This window comes from Myxine glutinosa, chromosome 3, assembly GCF_964187855.1.
Source record: "Myxine glutinosa chromosome 3, kmMyxGlut1.1, whole genome shotgun sequence".
NCBI classification, from domain to species: Eukaryota; Metazoa; Chordata; class Myxini; order Myxiniformes; family Myxinidae; genus Myxine; species Myxine glutinosa.
This window is the reverse complement of record NC_136263.1, coordinates 69,008,761-69,028,726: the sequence shown is the minus strand read 5'-3', so window position 1 is coordinate 69,028,726 and position 19,966 is coordinate 69,008,761. Positions and strand designations below refer to the sequence as shown.

At 46.6% G+C, this 19,966-nt stretch overlaps 1 protein-coding gene across 8 annotated transcripts in view; it reads left to right on the top strand.

Annotated features, from left to right (window-relative positions):
* The window catches only part of LOC137423527 (serine/threonine-protein phosphatase 2A 55 kDa regulatory subunit B beta isoform), a 240,058-nt gene that overhangs the window by 80,125 nt on the left and 139,967 nt on the right, over nt 1–19,966 (top strand). The window contains exon 1 of one of the 8 annotated variants that reach the window (XM_078774185.1): nt 9,280–9,813. The exons of the other annotated variants lie outside the window; for them this stretch is intronic. Within the exon in view, the coding sequence (XP_078630311.1) occupies nt 9,744–9,813 (70 nt within the window). The 5' untranslated portion in view covers nt 9,280–9,743. Of the gene's footprint in view, nt 1–9,279; nt 9,814–19,966 lie in introns of those variants that run through there. 8 annotated transcript variants of the gene reach the window in all.

Sequence of the window (19,966 nt, the reverse complement as noted above, 5' to 3'; positions counted from 1 at the left end):
TTTATCTATAACACGCAACTTCATGAGAAACAAATCCTTTCCTGAAAATGCCTTTTAAGGACTTATATTTCTTATTTTTTGGCGTATTCTTCTTCACCAGCCACAATTATTGTTACCATGTTCTTGTGGGGTTTCCTGGGGGACGTTTTGGACCAAGTCTTTCATGAACCAGCTGGCCAAGCCTGACTTTCGACTATGGTTAGGGCAGGAATTTGTAATTTGTTCATGGTGCTGGTGATAGTTCACCTACTCTTTGTGAACGATACGTGGGATCTTTACGATCCACCATCTAATGCCTGCAGAAGTGACGCCCAGTTTAACGTCCATCCGAGAGACAGCACACATTGATGAATGACCCTGCCTGTGAAACACCGGGATGATAGTTTATAGCTGGGCTGGGTTTCAAACCCAGGATGGACAGTTTCGAGGCGATTGTGTACCTCTGGTCCATCCTGCCAGCCTCGAATGCTTTAAGGAGTGTGAAAGAAGTTCCACCCCATATCGCTAGGCGGCGAACACAAAAGAACGTTCGCATTGGGATACAAGCATGAAACCTGGCAATGATGTTCTAATATAGACACTCCTTAAATACAGTCGATTAGACAATATTAAAAAATGCAACATGAATGAATGAGTGAATGAATGAATGAATGATCGTTTTAAGGCCATTTTCCCCGCTACAGCGGGGGTTAGCCTTGCGGGCCCCATGACAATCATGGTTCCCTTTTTGAGGCAATGTTTTTTACGATGCGCAGGGATACGGTGTACCTATTCTAAATCGGGGTGCACACCGTGATCATTCATCCCAGCAGGCTGGTACTCAATTTGCCGACCTCGGAAGGATGACAGGCTGAGTCAACCCCCCTGGCGTTAATTCAGCGATCGACCGGGATTCGAACCCAGGATCCTAGGATCCCAAGCCTGCACCCTAACCCCTAAGCCAACACCATAGAAACATGGCATCTGTTTTTTTCAAAATGGCCACCAAAATTGTTAAAAAGTACGACAAACTTTTTAATATCACATTTAGGATGTACCCGTGTTGAGACAAAATCAGAGAACTACATATCTATAAGAGGTCGTTAAAATTTAAAATTTGTCTTACAAAATGGCCACCACGTTGTATTTTTGAGTTACCTAATCAAATGGATTTAAAGAGGATCTATATAAGAGCATAGCTGCCAAATGTCATGCTTGTATCACAATAGGAACGATTCACCGAAATAATGGGTATTAGCCGCTTAGCTAGTACTAGTAGAGAAGAGGTGTCTTCCATTGAGCTGTTGACAAATGCTTTGTATATTCTGCGCAGCTGTGAGTCGTAACAGGAGCAATCGAGGGCACGAAGCCAACATCTGGTGTAAGTTGCAGATAGTAGCTTGAAACAATTGTCCCTATTAATTTAACTCTGCAGATATTGACTTTTCTGATATTTTATGCTTTACCTCTTTTAATTTAATGCCTTAACCCATCAAATCGACTCCTCGAGCATGCTCAGCTGCAAGACTTTATCCTCCCCTCTTAATACGGACATGGTTACCATCAATGATCGAAGGTGGGTGCAGACCACCCACATGCACCACACACACTGTACCAGCCTGCACGCACCTCCACCTGCATGCACCACACACACTGTACCGGCCTGCACGCACCTCCACCTGCATGCACCACACACACTGTACCAGCCTGCACGCACCTCCACCTGCATGCACCACACACACTGTACCAGCCTGCACGCACCTCCACCTGCATGCACCACACACACTGTACCGGCCTGCACGCACCTCCACCTGCATGCACCACACACACTGTACCGGCCTGCACGCACCTCCACCTGCATGCAGCACACACACTGTACCGGCCTGCACGCACCTCCACCTGCATGCACCACACACACTGTACCGGCCTGCACGCACCTCCACCTGCATGCACCACACACACTGTACCAGCCTGCACGCGCCTCCACCTGCATGCACCACACACACTGTACCGGCCTGCACGCACCTCCACCTGCATGCACCACACACACTGTACCGGCCTGCACGCACCTCCACCTGCATGCACCACACACACTGTACCAGCCTGCACGCACCTCCACCTGCATGCACCACACACACTGTACCGGCCTGCACGCACCTCCACCTGCATGCACCACACACACTGTACCGGCCTGCACGCACCTCCACCTGCATGCACCACACACACTGTACCAGCCTGCACGCACCTCCACCTGCATGCACCACACACACTGTACCAGCCTGCACGCACCTCCACCTGCATGCACCACACACACTGTACCGGCCTGCACGCACCTCCACCTGCATGCACCACACACACTGTACCGGCCTGCACGCACCTCCACCTGCATGCACCACACACACTGTACCAGCCTGCACGCACCTCCACCTGCATGCACCACACACATACACCTATGTATGTCACACTCTTAATACTAACAGTATTTTAATGTTGATCATGTTCACCAATGACTGACACTGTCTAACATCATGTTGCATTATTCTTGTCATTCCATTATGTAGGCTGTTTAATGTTTATATAGTTTTAAACATTCTGCAAACTCGGAAATCTACTTTTCTTTGTGCTCAGGACAAACAGGTTGAATGTTTATGGGTGTCGGTCCGAAAATGTTTGCTCGTCCCCGGTTTGTGAAATTTGCTTTACTAGGGCATGCCCGTACGTGGGTGCAATGCCCGTACGTGGGTGCCCGTTCCTTGCCAAAAAAAAAAAAAAACGCTACCCGTACGCTCTACCCCGCCCGTACGCCCGTAAACAAAAAAAACAACGCTCTTCGCTTCCGCCCTTCGCTCTGGGAGAAATAATGCGCATAAGAAATCGAGAAATTATTATTTTCTCCGGAAGAAATCGAATTACGAACCGTAATGGCGCACGCGCTCGGCTCGGCTCGCAACAACGCGTTCTGTGATTGGCTGCCGGAAGTGAAGTCTTCACTGTCCGGAAGTTCGCATGTCGCAGTTACGATTATTCGCAAATTAGTTTTAATTAGTTTTAAAACATAGTTTAACGCCAACATAGTTTGCCAACGTGAAATAAATGAATACGCTCTCAAAAGTGCCGTCCGAGGCAGAGTCTGTTCGCCGCGTTCGGCACACGTGATAGCTCGCTGCTCTCTGATTGGTTGAATCGTTTTTTGGACATAGCTCGGTAACTACTTGTCTGATTAATATGAAACCTTGAAAAGGCACATCCTCGGGTCCCCAGCAATATACCTGGCAAGTTTAAAGTATATCGGACCCGTGGTTGTCGAGAAACAGCGGTCACAGACAGACATACATACAGACATACAAACATACAAACATACAAACATCCAAACATACACACAGAGATTACCGGAATTATAGATAGATTGCATTACGGCAAGTTGAACGTCATTGAGCTCTTCAGTCCGGCCCATCCTACTGCCAATGTTTGTCTATGGAGATTGCATGGCTGTGTGCTTGATTATATGTACCTGTCAGCAATGGGTGTGGCTGAAACAGCCGAATCCACGAATTACACCACACTCTGTTTCTTTCCCATTCCATTCCTCTCTGGGCCATTATTGTTACCTTGCACTTGTGAAGCGAAAAGCAGGATTAAGTACCGTAAGTGGTTCACTGCTTGTCTGTCTGGCCTCCATCGACAAATGTCAATCTTTGAGGAACAGCTTGATTTCAATTGAGTGTTATATTTTGAACACTAATTGGCCCAAGCCCATGTACTTGTTTCTCAAGTCAGCGTGGCGCATGGTGGTCTATGAACTCTCTATATTGTTTTTGTTATTACTCCATTCCTCGTGTGTGTTCTCCCCTCATCCCTTCTCTGCCTCTCTTCCACCCTCCTTCTCTCTCTTCCATCCTCCTTCTCTCTCTTCCATCCTCCTTCTCTCTCTTCCATCCTCCTTCTCTCTCTTCCATCCTCCTTCTCTCTCTTCCATCCTCCTTCTCTCTCTTCCATCCTCCTTCTCTCTCTTCCACCCTCCTTCTCTCTCTTCCATCCTCCTTCTCTCTCTTCCATCCTCCTTCTCTCTCTTCCATCCTCCTTCTCTCTCTTCCATCCTCCTTCTCTCTCTTCCATCCTCCTCTCTCTTCCATCCTCCTTCTCTCTCTTCCAGCCTCCTTCTCTCTCTTCCACCCTCCTTCTCTCTCTTCCATCCTCCTTCTCTCTCTTCCATCCTCCTTCTCTCTCTTACATCCTCCTTCTCTCTCTTCCATCCTCCTTCTCTCTCTTCCATCCTCCTTCTCTCTCTTACATCCTCCTTCTCTCTCTTCCATCCTCCTTCTCTCTCTTCCACCCTCCTTCTCTCTCTTCCATCCTCCTTCTCTCTCTTCCATCCTCCTTCTCTCTCTTCCATCCTCCTTCTCTCTCTTCCACCCTCCTTCTCTCTCTTCCATCCTCATTCTCTCTCTTCCATCCTCCTTCTCTCTCTTACATCCTCCTTCTCTCTCTTACATCCTCCTTCTCTCTCTTCCATCCTCCTTCTCTCTCTTCCATCCTCCTTCTCTCTCTTCCATCCTCCTTCTCTCTCTTCCACCCTCCTTCTCTCTCTTCCATCCTCCTTCTCTCTCTTCCATCCTCCTTCTCTCTCTTCCACCCTCCTTCTCTCTCTTCCATCCTCCTTCTCTCTCTTCCATCCTCCTTCTCTCTCTTCCATCCTCCTTCTCTCTCTTACATCCTCCTTCTCTCTCTTCCATCCTCCTTCCCTCTCTTCCACCTTCCTGGTCTCTCTTCCACCCTCACTCCCTCTTTCTTCCACCCTCACTCCCTCTTTCTTCCATCCTCACTCCCTCTTTCTTCCACCCAGCCTCTCTCTCTCACACACACACAAACAACCTTTCTCACCCACCCCCTCTCTCTCTTCCACCCCCCCACCCCCCATCTCTCTCTGTCTCTCCGCCTCTCTGTTTCTCTGTCTCTCTCTCTCACACCCTCTCTCACATCCTCTCTCAAACCCTCTTATGTCATAAAATTTCAAGGCCTCCTAATTGTATTTGCATAATCTCTATTCTTGCTTTATCTGGTTATAGGAGTACAGCCAAGAACTAAATTACATGGTGCTATGGTGCTTTGGAAAGACTGCCAGGGGAGTCGATCGGTGGCTATTGCCAGAGCAACGCTGGCTGTTGCCGAGGCAATATGCTTCGCTGTCAGTCGGAACGATGCCAAGGAGCCTGTCGAGGTGTTGTGCTGTCGATGGGTTCTGAAAAGATTGCAGACTGCTTTCCCGCTGAATGGGCACTTGCATTGGCTAAATGCCGCACTGTGACTCTCCAGCTGTCTCTTAATTGTGCTGATCATTGCCGACGGAAGGTCTAAGGAAGGCACATTTAGAAATTCCCCAGATTGTTCAGTCGCCATTATGCCATCGCCGTAAATTTTGAGTTGTCCTGAATTAAGTAATTAACTTGTAAACGTTTCATTTCTGGATGGGGGTGAGGGTAGGGTACCATTTTCTTACCAATGAAAGGGTACCAAGAAACAAAAGAAATTCCTCTCTCTCTCTCTCTCCCACAATCCTCATTCTCCCTCCCACATCCCACACTCTCTCTCCCACATCCCTTACTCTCTCTCCCACATCCCACACTCTCTCTCCCACATCCCTTACTCTCTCTCCCACATCCCTTACTCTCTCTCCCACATCCCTCACTCTTTCTCCCACATCCCACACTCTCTCTCCCACATCCCTCACTCTTTCTCCCACATCCCTTACTCTCTCTCCCACATCCCTCACTCTTTCTCTCACATCCCTCTCTCTCACATCCCTCTCTCTCACATCCCTCTCTCTCACATCCCTCTCTCTCACATCCCTCTCTCTCACATCCCTCTCTCTCACATCCCTCTCGCTCACATCCCTCTCCCTCACATCCCTCTCTCTCACATCCCTCTCGCTCACATCCCTCTCTCTCACATCCCTCTCTCTCACATCCCTCTCTCTCTCACATCCCTCTCTCTCACATCCCTCTCTCTCACATCCCTCTCGCTCACATCCCTCTCCCTCACATCCCTCTCTCTCACATCCCTCTCGCTCACATCCCTCTCTCTCACATCCCTCTCTCTCACATCCCTCTCTCTCTCACATCCCTCTCTCTCACATCCCTCTCTCGCACATTTTTCTCTCTCGCACATTTTTCTCTCTCGCACATTTTTCTCTCTCGCACATTTTTCTCTCTCGCACATTTTTCTCTCTCGCACATTTTTCTCTCTCGCACATTTTTCTCTCTCGCACATATTTCTCTCTCGCACATTTTTCTCTCTCACATCCCTCTCACTCTCACATCCCTCTCACTCTCACATCCCTCTCACTCTCACATCCCTCTCTTTCACCTCCCTCTTTCTCCCTCTTTCTCCCCCTCTCTCTCTCTCTCTCTCTCACCCACCCCTCCCTCACTTCCGCCTCTCGTTCCCCTCTCTCCTCCATCTCCATTCTCAGTTCATTATCTTGCTTGTTTTTGTCGAACTGTTGCCACACTGCTCCAATGCTCCAACGCCAGTTCTTTGCCATTTTACCCTCTGTCACCTCGCTCTTCCACGAGCCTCAATCTTGTATGATGATAATTTATATTTAATCGGTTGTGTAATATACAGTATATTGTGTGTCTGACAGTTTGCTTAAACAATTTGTTATATTGCTGATGTTGCGCTGATGCAGGGTGAGCTTTGGTGGAATATGATGTGATATTTGACCAATTCCATTCTCGTAGTTTGGATTCTGCATAACCTCATGAAGCTTTATTTTAATTCTTCCTGCAGTCAGTTTGTGACATACTATTTTTGAATATTCATCCATGTGTTCTTGGCTTTGGAATGGAACAGTTTGTGCTACATAAAGCCAGCAGTGATTGCCTGTTTTGTGATTCTTTAGTGTTTCGGGAGGGGATGGTGGTGGTGGGGGATGAGGTTGATTGATTGAAGCAGTCGTTGGGTGGATGTCTGTGTAATTTGTTGCACTTCTCGCATTATAGCTGAATTGAGTTGGGGATATGTTACAAATATTTTCACTTTATGTATTCTTCCACTTTTCCTCTCTTCCCCAAGTGTTTTGCCTCCCCTCCTCCCTTGCTTGCTCACTCCCCTCCGGGTCACTCAACCTCCTCAACCACCAACGCTCGCTCACCCCTTGCATCCCACATTTGCTTGATCACCTTGTTTTGTCCTGCCCACATTTGTTTGCCCCCGCCCCCTTCCGTCCCGCCCTTGCGTGCTCACATCAACCTCCATGCTGACCGCTCTCACTCGCTCACATTCCTTCTCCATCCCTTGCTCGCTCAATCCCTACCTTCCCCCCCCCCCCCCCACCCCTCCATCTTCCATTCTGGCTCTCACTTTTCACTCCCATCTCCATCCTGGCTCGTGCTTCCTCCTGCCCTCTCAACCTATCCTCCATGCTTTCCTTCTCTCTCATCTCTTCTGCTGTTATACTTCACTGAATTCTCCTTCTCTCTTGTTGCTCTCTTGTTGCTCTCTTGTTGTGTGTGTGTGTGTGTGTGTGTGTGTGTGTGTGTTTGTGTGTGTGTGTGTGTGTGCGCGCGCACAAGCACAATTTTTTTTGCTATATGTCATGCACAAGATGCGGGTACACAACACGTCACATGTAACGTGTTTATGCAATACAACATGTGCACAATATGTATATAAAGCATAAAAATAATGTTACACATACAATACACAGCATGTGATCTCACGCAAAACAAAACAAAAAACATACCAAAGCAAAACCGAAAGCAACACCAAAACGAAAACCACACAAGTGAATAAACCATAATCGTGCATGCGTGCGTCATCACGACCGGTCCTCATCTTTCTCAGGCCCCCCTTCCATTCAGTTCTGTCAAGTCTCAGCAACCCCTTACATTCGGTTCCGCCAAGTCTCAAACCCCCTCTTCCATTCGGTTCCGCCAAGTCTCAGACCCTCCTTCCACTTGGGTCCTCCAAATCTCAGGCCCCCGTTCCACTCGGGTCTGCCAAACCGGGGGCCCCCCTTCCACTACAGTTCGTCAAATCTCAGGCCCCCCTTCCACTCGGATCTGCCGAATCGCAGGCCCCCCTTTCACTCGGGTCCTCCAAACCGGGGGCCCCCTTCCACGACGGTTCGTCAAATCTCAGGCCCCCCTTCCACTCAGGTCCGCCAAATCTCAGGCCCCCCTTCCACTCGGATCTGCCAAACCTCAGGCCCCCCTTTCACTCGGGTCTGCCAAACCGGGGTTCCCCCTTCCACTACGGTTCGTCAAATCTCAGGCCCCCCTTCCACTCGGATCTGCCAAATCTCAGGCCCCCTTTCATTTGGTTCTGCCAAATCTCGACGCCCCCCAAATCTCAGTCCCCCCCTTTCACTCGGGTCCAACAAATATCAGGCCCCTCTTCCACTCGAGTCCGCCAAACCTCAGGCCCCACTCCCTGTGTGCGCATTTGTGTCCTCGTTGAAGGGTTAAAGTTTGCAAACCCAGCAAGCCACGTCACCTCCCTCTCCCCCCCACAAAGCCACCACCGCCTGTGTGTGTGTGTGTGTGTGTGTGTGTGTGTGTGTGTGTGTGTGTGTGTGTGTGTGTGTGTGTGTGTGTGTGTGTGTGTGTGTGTGTGTGTGTGTGTGTGTGTGTGTGTGTGTGTGTGTGTGTGTGTGTGTGTGTGTGTGTGTGCGCGCGTGCGCGCGTGCGTGACCGTGACCAAGGCCTTTACTTCACTGCTTTAAGAATTTAGTGTATGGCATCACGTTCAGCATTACCTTGGTATTTTCCAAGTTGCTTCCTTTGCAGGTGACATGGAAGTGACAGCAACAATTGTGTTTATGTTCTATGTGATTCGGTTATTTATTTCAGCATCACTATCGTAATTACAAGGTCATCATTGAGGAAGTTGTGGGGTGGGACCGTCTGTGTGAATGGCCATTACGTTTGTAATGCTGTCGGTGACGGGCTTGAACTGTTTTAATTTTTCATTTTCGACACAACCTCCACCTCCCTCCCCAACAACCCAGCAATTTGCTCACTCGACGCATCCCCAAATCTCGCTCTATATGGTATAAAACGTTTTGTCTCTTTCCTCCTCGTCCACATGCCTGGGAAAATGTGCATTTTGGGTAATTTCCTTCCAACTCCCGTCTTGATCCCCTTCCCCGGCCGTGTCCATGTTTTATGCGAAACGGAGCCGCCTGCGTCAGTGTGGCGCATTCTCCTCCCTCTCTCTGCGCAATCCCCGACCCCGCAGCACGCCCGCTTCGCGTCGCTCGCCTTGCACGGCCCCGCGCATCTTCGAAGCGGCACAATTGGCGAGCCGATTGGGATGTAATTTTTTTAATTTTTTCAAATTGTTGTGTCTGCATCGAGAGGAACAAGGTGGAAGGCCCATTTTGGTCCATCGCCAGGAGGCCCATTGCAGCCTACGCCCTATGATTAGCTATTCCATTGCTGCAAATTTGGATTTTTGAGCAAGGCTTCCTTTTATATCGCAAGACGGAAGGCCGACCATTATGAGGACCGACTAGGAAGCTCTTGGAGTGCCGTCGTCGAGCCAAATACCAATTGGAGTCGATTGTACATCGACCTCCATTACCAACGGTTGCTCGGGAACAATTCGACGTCGATACAAGGAGACCACAGGCCGACCATCATCTTGAAACGCAGGAGCATGGACGTGAGGCTGGCCGGCCTGCCAGCTTTACACCACGACGACGTGTCCTCGCGTTGCTGTCTCTGGTATGCTGAGCCCTTGCCTACGGCCTGCCAGAGTCAATGGAAGAGGACATTGATTGCAGGAAAATCAACGGCACTTTCTTGCGCAGTCACAACTATGTCACAGAAGGTAAATATGTCGGTTGGGTGGTCTTGAGGGTCGTTGCACTGAACCTCAACGTTTGTCACCAATTGTGGTCAGGATAGCATTCCTTGGACCCTGGAGTGTGACATTTTTTTGTAAAAGGCTTTTAATGTGTTAATTTGTTTCAAATCATTATTTTAGTTTCTACATTTGCAAGAATTGATCCTTATTACTCTTGATGTGTTTTTGTTCGTGAATCATGGAGGTTCCGATAATTCTTTGGGCCGTTTTGGTTTCCGGGTGGAGTAACCCCTCCTTACCTTTACCTCGTCACCACTTGTATACACCTAACGAGCTGACTCATTGCCATCTTTGTGTTTTTGATGCAGTTATCAGGTTGTCCAGGAAATGGATAGATTATATATTGTATTAATCAAAATGAATACCCCTCAGCCCTCTCCCACCCCCAACCTCATTTTGTTTTTGTTCCCAATTCAATATTTATGTGTAAAGTCGTGTAGCATTTACAAGTGGAGCACGAGGGGGGCCTTGCATTTGTGCTCAGGGTTAATTCCACCTTGCTGAAGATCCACTTTTGAAGAAATACCATTGCTTGTCTCCTAAGAAAGCCATAGCCGCTCCTTGCCACGGCGGTGTAAATCCAGCATCGTGTTTGTTCCAGCCATGCAAGTGGTGTTGGGCGTGTCAGATATGGGTAACTATGCCGCTACATAGCAACGGTTGCCTTAGTAACGCAGCCGTTTTTTTTTCATCCCTCCATCTTATATCAACATATACATGTACCTTTTTGGGGAGTGTTTTTTTTTTTTCTTTGGCACCTGTTGGTGGTATCAGTGCTGGGGTCGAGCTGCAGACTGCCCCCCAAGCGTTAAGCATTGTCAATGCACTCGATACTCCCTGTTGATATGACATGTGACATGTGACCTATGACATGTGACCTTTAACGCTGCTTGCCTCCTGAACTCTATTTTGTTGATTGGGTCGTGATTACAATCTCTCCCATCTCTCTCCCATCTCTCTCCCATCTCTCTCTCTCTCTCTCTCTCTCTCTCTCTCTCTCTCTCTCTCTCTATCTCTCTCTCTCTCTCTCTCTCCCACATCTCTCTCTCCCACATCTCTCTCTCCCACATCTCTCTCTCTCCCACATCTCTCTCTCTCCCACATCTCTCTCTCTCTCCCACATCTCTCTCTCTCCCACATCTCTCTCTCTCTCTCCCACATCTCTCTCTCTCTCCCACATCTCTCTCTCTCTCCCACATCTCTCTCTCTCTCCCACATCTCTCTCTCTCTCTCCCCCACATCTCTCTCTCTCTCTCCCCCACATCTCTCTCTCTCCCACATCTCTCTCTCTCTCCCACATCTCTCTCTCTCTCTCCCACATCTCTCTCTCTCTCTCCCCCACATCTCTCTCTCTCTCCCACATCTCTCTCTCTCCCACATCTCTCTCTCCCCCACATCTCTCTCTCTCCCACATCTCTCTCTCTCTCTCTCCCACATCTCTCTCTCTCCCACATCTCTCTCTCTCCCACATCTCTCTCTCTCTCTCCCACATCTCTCTCTCTCCCACATCTCTCTCTCTCTCTCTCCCACATCTCTCTCTCTCTCCCACATCTCTCTCTCTCTCCCACATCTCTCTCTCTCTCTCTCCCACATCTCTCTCTCTCTCCCACATCTCTCTCTCTCTCTCTCCCACATCTCTCTCTCTCCCACATCTCTCTCTCTCTCCCACATCTCTCTCTCTCCCACATCCCCCATTCTCTCTCCCACATCCCCCATTCTCTCTCCCACATCCCTCATTCTTTCTCCCACATCCCCCATCCCGTTGATTGGGTACACGATTTAACTGACCATACTTAAAAAATTGTGTTGTTGAGAGATGTGTACAGCAAAATGAAATGTCCTCATCTGAGATTTTTTTTTCAATCCACAATCATCTTTCATTCTTTGCTCGTTTGTTATTTTTAAAACACGATAGTCAGGTTTGTTATGTAATTTCGTTCTTTTTTTGTGGAGATTAGCAAAACTATACATTTTTGGAAAGCTGATAGCACCAGGAATCCGAAAAACCATGTTTCCATTTGCGCAAATTTTTCTTTGGCGGCCATATTGGATTTTCAAAATGGCCACCATCGGAAACCTATTTTTCGCGATATCTCAACATCCGAACCACCTAGAGTGCTGATTCCAACACCTATACCCACATTTTTGGGGATGAGGAATCACATGAAGCCATCTAAAATAATCTACACCTACCCTGGGATACCAGGTGGCAGCCTACATCGGATTTTCAAGATGGCCACTTTCAGGAAACATGTTTTTTTCTGAATATGTATACCACATTGAGTGATGTTTCGCTACATTGTGGCACACGGATCATAATTATGAAACCACATCCCTCATATATCCTAAACAGGTGATTTATGTATTCAAGAGGTAAGTATATAGAGATGAGGCTATACAATCCATAATTATACATGTAATAATTACTTTTATTTGAACATAGAATATTTCCCATAGATGAAATTTTATCTTTGTCAACATTCATCAACATTTTGTCCTCATAGGTTTTCAAATGTCCTCATCACTGTCGTCAGAGCAGAGAACAGGTTGACAGTCATCGTCGTTTTCACATTCGGAGCTGCACAAACACAAGTCTGTGCATGCCAAGTCATTGGCACGGCACGAACACCGTCTCGATGAGCAGTCTCCTTTGCACTGACATCTGACCATCTCAAGTATTGCTTTCGGTGCTGGTGGTACATCTGTCATTAGTGGTTTCAATTCCCCATCGTTGTCCTTGAAGTAGCCATGTTGCTGTGGATCCAGGAACACTTGATGTGCGATAGTAGCCTGAGCCCATACCCTTGCCTGAAGATGTACACGATCAACATGCTGATTTAGAGCCCCTAGCGTTGGAGGTAACTTGTGACTTTCAGTCATGTGTTTACAGAAGAGGTACCAGCGCAACTCCGGAATGCTGTTGATACATATTCCCTTTGGTACGTACACTGCACATACAAATCTTGCCAAGTTGGACATCTGATCTGCGGTCACATCTGCAGCATCACCGAGCATTCTCATGGCCTGTATCACGTCACTATCGGCTCTGACGAAAGCTTCAAACCATGTTGTTTTGCCTATTCGCGAAAACCGTCCAGTATTGTCTGCTCCTGTGAATGTGTGGAATGCTGGCAATGCCTTGGCCTTTTCGACGCCAAGATTGTTCCAGATTGGTTGTACTTGCACAAGGCCCGGCACAAGGGAGACAGCAGTGTTTTTGAGCAGAACATCATAGTTAGCTATGACCAAGACCAGGACATCCGTATCAGGAGAGAAGAAGGTAAGCTGTTCTGCGTTGGGATTGCGGCGAGTTGCCAGCACTGCTTGGTGAATCATCAGAGTGTCTGCCTCCTCATGATTATTGTCTTCAAAATGCACGCCTTTGTTACTCTTGGCCTTTCCTGCTGCACATATAATTATCAGCTTGGAGGCATCTCTGTTGTACTCCAACGTTTTCTCAGCCAGATATTCTGCCAAATCTGACTTTGTCTGATCGTGTGACAAGAACCGCTTCATGGTGATGTGTTGGATCTTGGTATTGTCCTTCACTTGGTACTGGACTGGATTGTGCCCCCCTCGTCTTTTTTGTCTTGTGCTTTGCTTCAACGAATCGGCCTTGTAAGTATCAAACACGAGGATAACTTCGTCAAAATGTCTTGTCAGTGACATCAATCTGGTATTAAAGCTGACACTGAGATCTTCAACGGTTACTGTTGCAGCTGGTTTTGTCGACAATTTCTGTACAAGAACCATGGCGTCGACTACTGCTATTTTCATAGCTGCAGAGTTATGGACTTGAGCTTGAGGACTTGAGGTCGGAGCTAAGTCACCCGGAGCTAAGTCTCCATGTTTCACAAGGAGATGGATTAACTTTGACTTGTCAAGGCAAGGAAGCAGGTCACCGTTTGGTGCGAACAAGGCGCGAGGTGTAAGGGTGAATTCGTAGTTGCCTATTGCGTCTTTCTGGTCAACATCACGGCTTGATTTTGTCAATATCATCAGCCTTCCATACAAGTCTTTTGTTTCCTTCAAGTCGACTGACTTGTCCCTGAGCATGATCTTGGTCTTCTTCACACCAGACAAGTACATCGTGTTGTTTTCTTTTTTCACGGGTGCAAATAAGCTGACTGTTCCATTGATTCTTTCGTCAACATACTCTTCGTACAAGTGTTGACCAATGTTGTCGATATTCAGGATTTGTGACGTGTGCTCCTCTGGGACATAGGCATGTGTGATCAAGTTGTATATGCTATTTCCTTCTGTGGTAAATGGATTGCCATGACTCATGATAGCAGCCTTGATCTTTTCAACCGCTGTATTGTTCAGATTCACTGCCCTCGGACTAAGTTCGTGGTGTTCTGTCACTTTGTCTGTTTTGGTGTCGAACTGATCTTTGAATTCTCTGGTCAGCCGTGACAATTCTGGAGAGGCCATAAAGAATCTCTGCCTTGCATTGGCATTATTGGAGATGCCTGGAAGTCCAGAATGAACCTTCATTGCTCTGTTTTCCTGTTCACAAGCGTGGTCTGCACCGATTGATACAAAGGGGATGCTAGATTTCGTTACTGAGATATTTCCATTCTCGAGTTCCCTGTATGTGGCCGGATGCGTCTTCCTCAGGTCATACATATCTGCTATGTATCGCGGCCAAAGACGTTTGTATTTGATACGATCCATGGAGAAAAATAGCTTGCTGAGTGCCTCACCAGATTCGAGGTGGAGTTTGAGATCTGCGTCCCGAGAAGCTTCCACAAAGAACAGAATTGTCTCCACTCGATGCAGGTAATTCATCAAGGACTTGAACATGGCTTTTTTGGATTGTTCTGTTTCCCAAGTCTTGAATATGTTCACAACATCAGCTGTAGTGATGACATTCAACAGTTTTGTGTTGGCTTCTTTCACACTTGTGGCTTTGGTGAACTTGTCCTTTTCTGAACATGCCTCGTCTATTTCTTCTGACATATCTGAGCAAACGGCTTTCAACTGTGGATAATCTTTGAAGAACAGGTCCAGCGCCATTTCATAAAGTGCTATATATGAATAAATATGAGCACGGAGAGTGCGTTTGTAATGCGAACATCTCAGGATCTGCCTTGTTGTTGAAGGTCCGTAGAGGTCGGCCTCTATCCACGCGTCATCAATACCTGAGTTCTCAATGGAAGTACCCAGGGCTCTCAAAGCAGCCATGACCACATGCAGCTCGCCAAGCCGAGGTACAACGGTACCTTTCAGGTCTGGCCTTGCATCCAGCAGCCTTATCACCTTTTCATAGAGGGCCATATCCCAGGAAATGACTGTAGGGTGGCTTGTACCAACAACTAACTTCTTTAGCTGAGTTGTCTGAGAGATGACGGTCAGAAGAGTCGACCACTCGTGTGCTACTTCAGGTAGAAGGGGTAAGACTCCGACTTGTGTCAAACTGTGACTACCCGACAGCAATGAGTGGTATCCTGCCCAACCAGGTATATATGTGCTGTTTGATTTCTGCATTCTGGTGATCATAGAAGCAACCAACCATCCTAGATGTGTAAGGTGATACGCTGGTGATATACCATCCTTGCTGATGTGGAATGTGTCTGTTCTCTTTATGGTTTTCGGCACCGGCTTGTCACAATGAAGCATAGGAACCTGGTACGGGGTCACTGACAAACTGGTAGTGTCAGCTATGCTCAGTTGTGGCGCCAATGTTTCTCCTTGAGTGTCACGTTTTTGATAAACAGCAATGATTGTTCCATGGGTTGTCCCTTTGCCATCCACGCTGTCTTCAGCAAAGTCTGTGTTATCAGCTGCAAAAAACACAAAAGTTCCCTTCTTCAAAAATGGAGGAACATAAAGTCCTTGGAACTTCAGGGTGTTTTCCACAATGGCATTTGCTAGGGCTGTTTCGAGGTGCATAACACGACTGTATGAGACACAGTAACCTTGAGAGCAGAGACTTTCCAGGAGTTTCTTGTTTCTTGTGTCATGGTGAACTGCCAAGGCTAATCCTAGAGACTGTGGAGTTTCTTGTGATTTGGTTGATCGGAAGGTCGCAGAATCAGTTTTGGGCCTATAGTTCACTTGCTTGTCAGATTTGAATCCACCCAATAGCATCTGACTAACAGTGAGTACTTCTCTGTTAACGTGAGTGGTTCGTTTTTCAGTTTCTAGTGTTTCTGTTGGCCCCACCATAACCCATCTGATCATTGCGTGGAGTGCTGCTGGAACATCATCTGTGCTGCTAGTGACCTGTATAGCATCGGATGAGTTTTCCTGTTGGTGGAAGTTCTTGATAATTCTGCGCAATGCCTTTGCTGCTTTATAGATAATATTCAGATCGTCTACTTCACTTTCTATCATGGCAGACTGAACCATATCGGATTCGCATGCATCTGGGGAGTAAAGAACAGAAGGTTTTCTCCTGTCCTTTTGCCTAACAGACGTTACGTGTGGTAGTTCTAGAAGAATTCTCTCCTTGAGCCAGTGTCTACTATATGCAGGGAAGTGGTGCGCCAATGCATCTGTGCCACCAAGCAAGTTGATGTATGTTGTTTCAATATGTGCCATGGATAAGTATTGTTTATTCTGAGTTTGACAGTCGACAAGGCTAATCAACTCAATCAAACATGATGTTTGAAACGGATGACCTCTCTCTGTTGTTCCCTTGTTATCCTTGGTATGTAACACATGGAATACATTTGTTGTCCAACATGACTTGTGGTATTGAACATCGATTGCATGTGCATCAGTGGGTGAGATGGATGTGTTTAACCTAGTTTGCAGGGTGAGATTTCCAGACAGCTCCACAGCATCGTGTAATGCTTTCCCACCGTTTTCTGTTCTCAATGTGTACAATTTTTGCTCGTTATCTTCCTGGCAGAAAAAGCAATGTTCCTTAATGAATGGAGCTGTTGCAGAACGTGTAAACGGACTGGTGGTGGAAGTTGATGGTTCGTCCAGTTCTGTGCTTTTTCGCTTTTGTCCACGTTTTTTCTCTGTGTAGGAGCCGGCTGAAATGTGATATTGATGGCGGTCTTTGGCACGTTGTACCTTCTCTTTGTTGGTTGCATTTGAATAACAGATACGATGCCAAACTGCATTATTGAATTGCAGACTTTCACTTGTTTCATCCTTTAAGCGACTGTGAATTTTAACATATTTTCCATCATGGTAGGCTGCTCTATCATTAAGGGTTTGTAGCAAGTGTTCAAACGAGTCCGGTTTGGGCTGCTGGACAAGCGTTCCATATTTTGCTGAAGCGGTTTGACAAATTATGCAGTGCTGCCACTGTGTGGGCTGAGTCGTAACTTCACTCATCTTCTCTCAAGACCTGCAAATATATAAAACGACAACAGGTAAGTAATTGTGAGCTTCATGAGGTTTATTTTAAATGAACTATTAGGTCTGATATAATGACTTTCCATGTACATGAACTGAACATGTTGAAATGATCCCATTTATGACTATGACTGTACTGAGGCGAAACATCACTCAATGTGGTATACATATTCAGAAAAAAACATGTTTCCTGAAAGTGGCCATCTTGAAAATCCGCTGTAGGCTGCCACCTGGTATCCCAGGGTAGGTGTAGATTATTTTAGATGGCTTCATGTGATTCCTCATCCCCAAAAATGTGGGTATAGGTGTTGGAATCAGCACTCTAGGTGGTTCGGATGTTGAGATATCGCGAAAAATAGGTTTCCGATGGTGGCCATTTTGAAAATCCAATATGGCCGCCAAAGAAAAATTTGCGCAAATGGAAACATGGTTTTTCGGATTCCTGGTGCTATAAGCTTTCCAAAAATGTATAGGTTTGCTAATCTCCACAAAAAAAGAACGAAATTATAAATCTGAACATAATGAACCTGACTACGAGTTGCTTTCTCACATTTCGGACAATGATTGCTCTTTCTGAAGGTGTTTTCGGATGGATTTGTAAAATCATGCTGTTGATGGTTTCAAGGTGTCATTCCCAAGTGTAGTAAAATCTGATCAAAAGGGTCTTTTTAAATGTAGATATAAAGGCCTGAGGTTTTGTAAAATGATGACAATGGAACATTAACGGTGGGTTATCGGGCTTAGACTAACACATGATGGGAAGACTTGTAGGATCAGGTCGTTTCAGAAAGGACCGCGAATCTGTACGAGGTTATGTTCATCCGTTACCTTTAAAATATTTGTTCGGCACAGGTAATACGAGCGGACATTCATTGTTAAGCTTAGACTCTAGCTCATGGAAAGTGAGCAAGCAGTGAATAGGATTCATAAAAACCCGGCTGAGGAATGGAGGATGCCACAAAGATGGATGTTCAACACCAGACAAGGTGAAACTACTGTGCATGGGGAAGAGAAGCCGGTTCTGTACTCTGCTTCCTGTTTTGATGCCAGGGCAAAGAGATGGTACGTGTGGGAGAGGGGAGTCTCGGCCCACAGTGAGGAGCTGATATTGCATTGCATTCCATTTTTAAATGTCTTACCTTCACTGTGGAGCAAGATAAATATATACAAAAATTGAATCTTAAGGTTATACTCTTGGCTCACCTACAAGATACTATATATGTCATGATGAAACGACCAGTCACGAACGGTCCATCCACACCTTTACCTATTCTTGAAATTATTTTGCCTCTAATTAATAATTTTATTGGTATTATTTTGCTAATATGTTGTGGTATGTTGGTCGGCTTCTTGAGTTATTCAAATTATTGATATTGTCCTTGATTGGTGCCATTGTTTGTTGACCTTGAGCAGAACTATCTGCGCATCAGCAATTTGTTTACCTGCTTGCGGCTTCATTGAGCGTGGTAAAATTTTGTATTCCGTTGGTTGTCGGTGTGATACAACCTCGGGTCTTCAATTTGGAAAATGTCGGTTTGGTAGGGGCAGCTGTTTCAGCCAAAAGCACCAATCTTACAATTCGATTTGGTCGATGAGTCGCCTTTAAACAATTTCACTCACTTTAGGGGTGGCGTGATTTCAAATCCAGGATGGCGTTTGTGAGCCGCAGGGTCTTTTGGTGGCCTGCTTTGTCTTTCTTGCTTTGATTGGTTTTATTTACTCTCTTTCCTGGTGTAAGGTATTTGTCATTTTGGAAGGTATTTGTGATGTTTATTGGATAAATAATTGCATACAACAACAACCACACAACATGCATTTTAAGGCCATTTTCCCTGCTATAGTGGGGGTTAGCCTTGCGGTCCCCATGACAATCTTCTCCATTTTGCCCTATTTTCTGCATCTCTCCTTGTTAACCCCCTTGCCCGCATTTCTTCTTCCACCATCTTTAGCCAAGTCTTTCTCGGTCTTCCCCGTCCTCTACTTCCTTCTACATTCATTTCCATCACTCTTCTCAACCAGTCACTTTCATCCTTCCTCAACACATGACCAAACCATCTCAACCTGTTCCTCTTCACAGCATCAATCACAGGCTCTATTCCATCATCTTTCGCAATTCATCATTTGTCTTCCTCTCTCTCAACGATACTCCACACATCCACCGAACCATTCGCATTTCCACCCTTTCCAACCTTCGTTGCTGCTCTACGTTCATTACCCATGTCTCGCTCTGAATATATCATAACACTTCTCACACATGCAGCATACAAACGTCTTCATTTTGTTAATTTCCAATTCCAAGACCTCCCAACTGGTGTCTATGATGTTGGCGTTTGGCAGTGACGTCATTGGTGTTTGTGGTACCAGTGATGTCTCTATCTGGCTTTTTTAGTTGAACAGAAGCGAGGTGGTTGGCGGGGTCGTATTGCTGTTTGACAAGTCTCCAGCAATTTCTGTTTGAACCAACCGATCAGTGGTCATGTACATTGTTTGTTGTCTGAAAGCATCGTCATCCTCGGCAACACTTGTTTCGCTCCATAATACCTGTACCTATTGAATGTAATTGGAAGTTCTGTAATGATGTTGCTCCATTACTCATTTCCGTGCTCGCCCTTTTGGGTGGATGCTGTTTGTGGTCCTTCAATCTACCAAGATGGGGCCGAGGTAACACGCATGCCTATGAACCGTCTTGTTTGGGTTTGATTTCCCACCAAATAACTTTGACTGGGACTTTGTAGGTAGAGCGTGAGCCGGTCGATCCCACATCTTCTGGCGTAAGCCATTGGATGCCAAAGATCCCAGG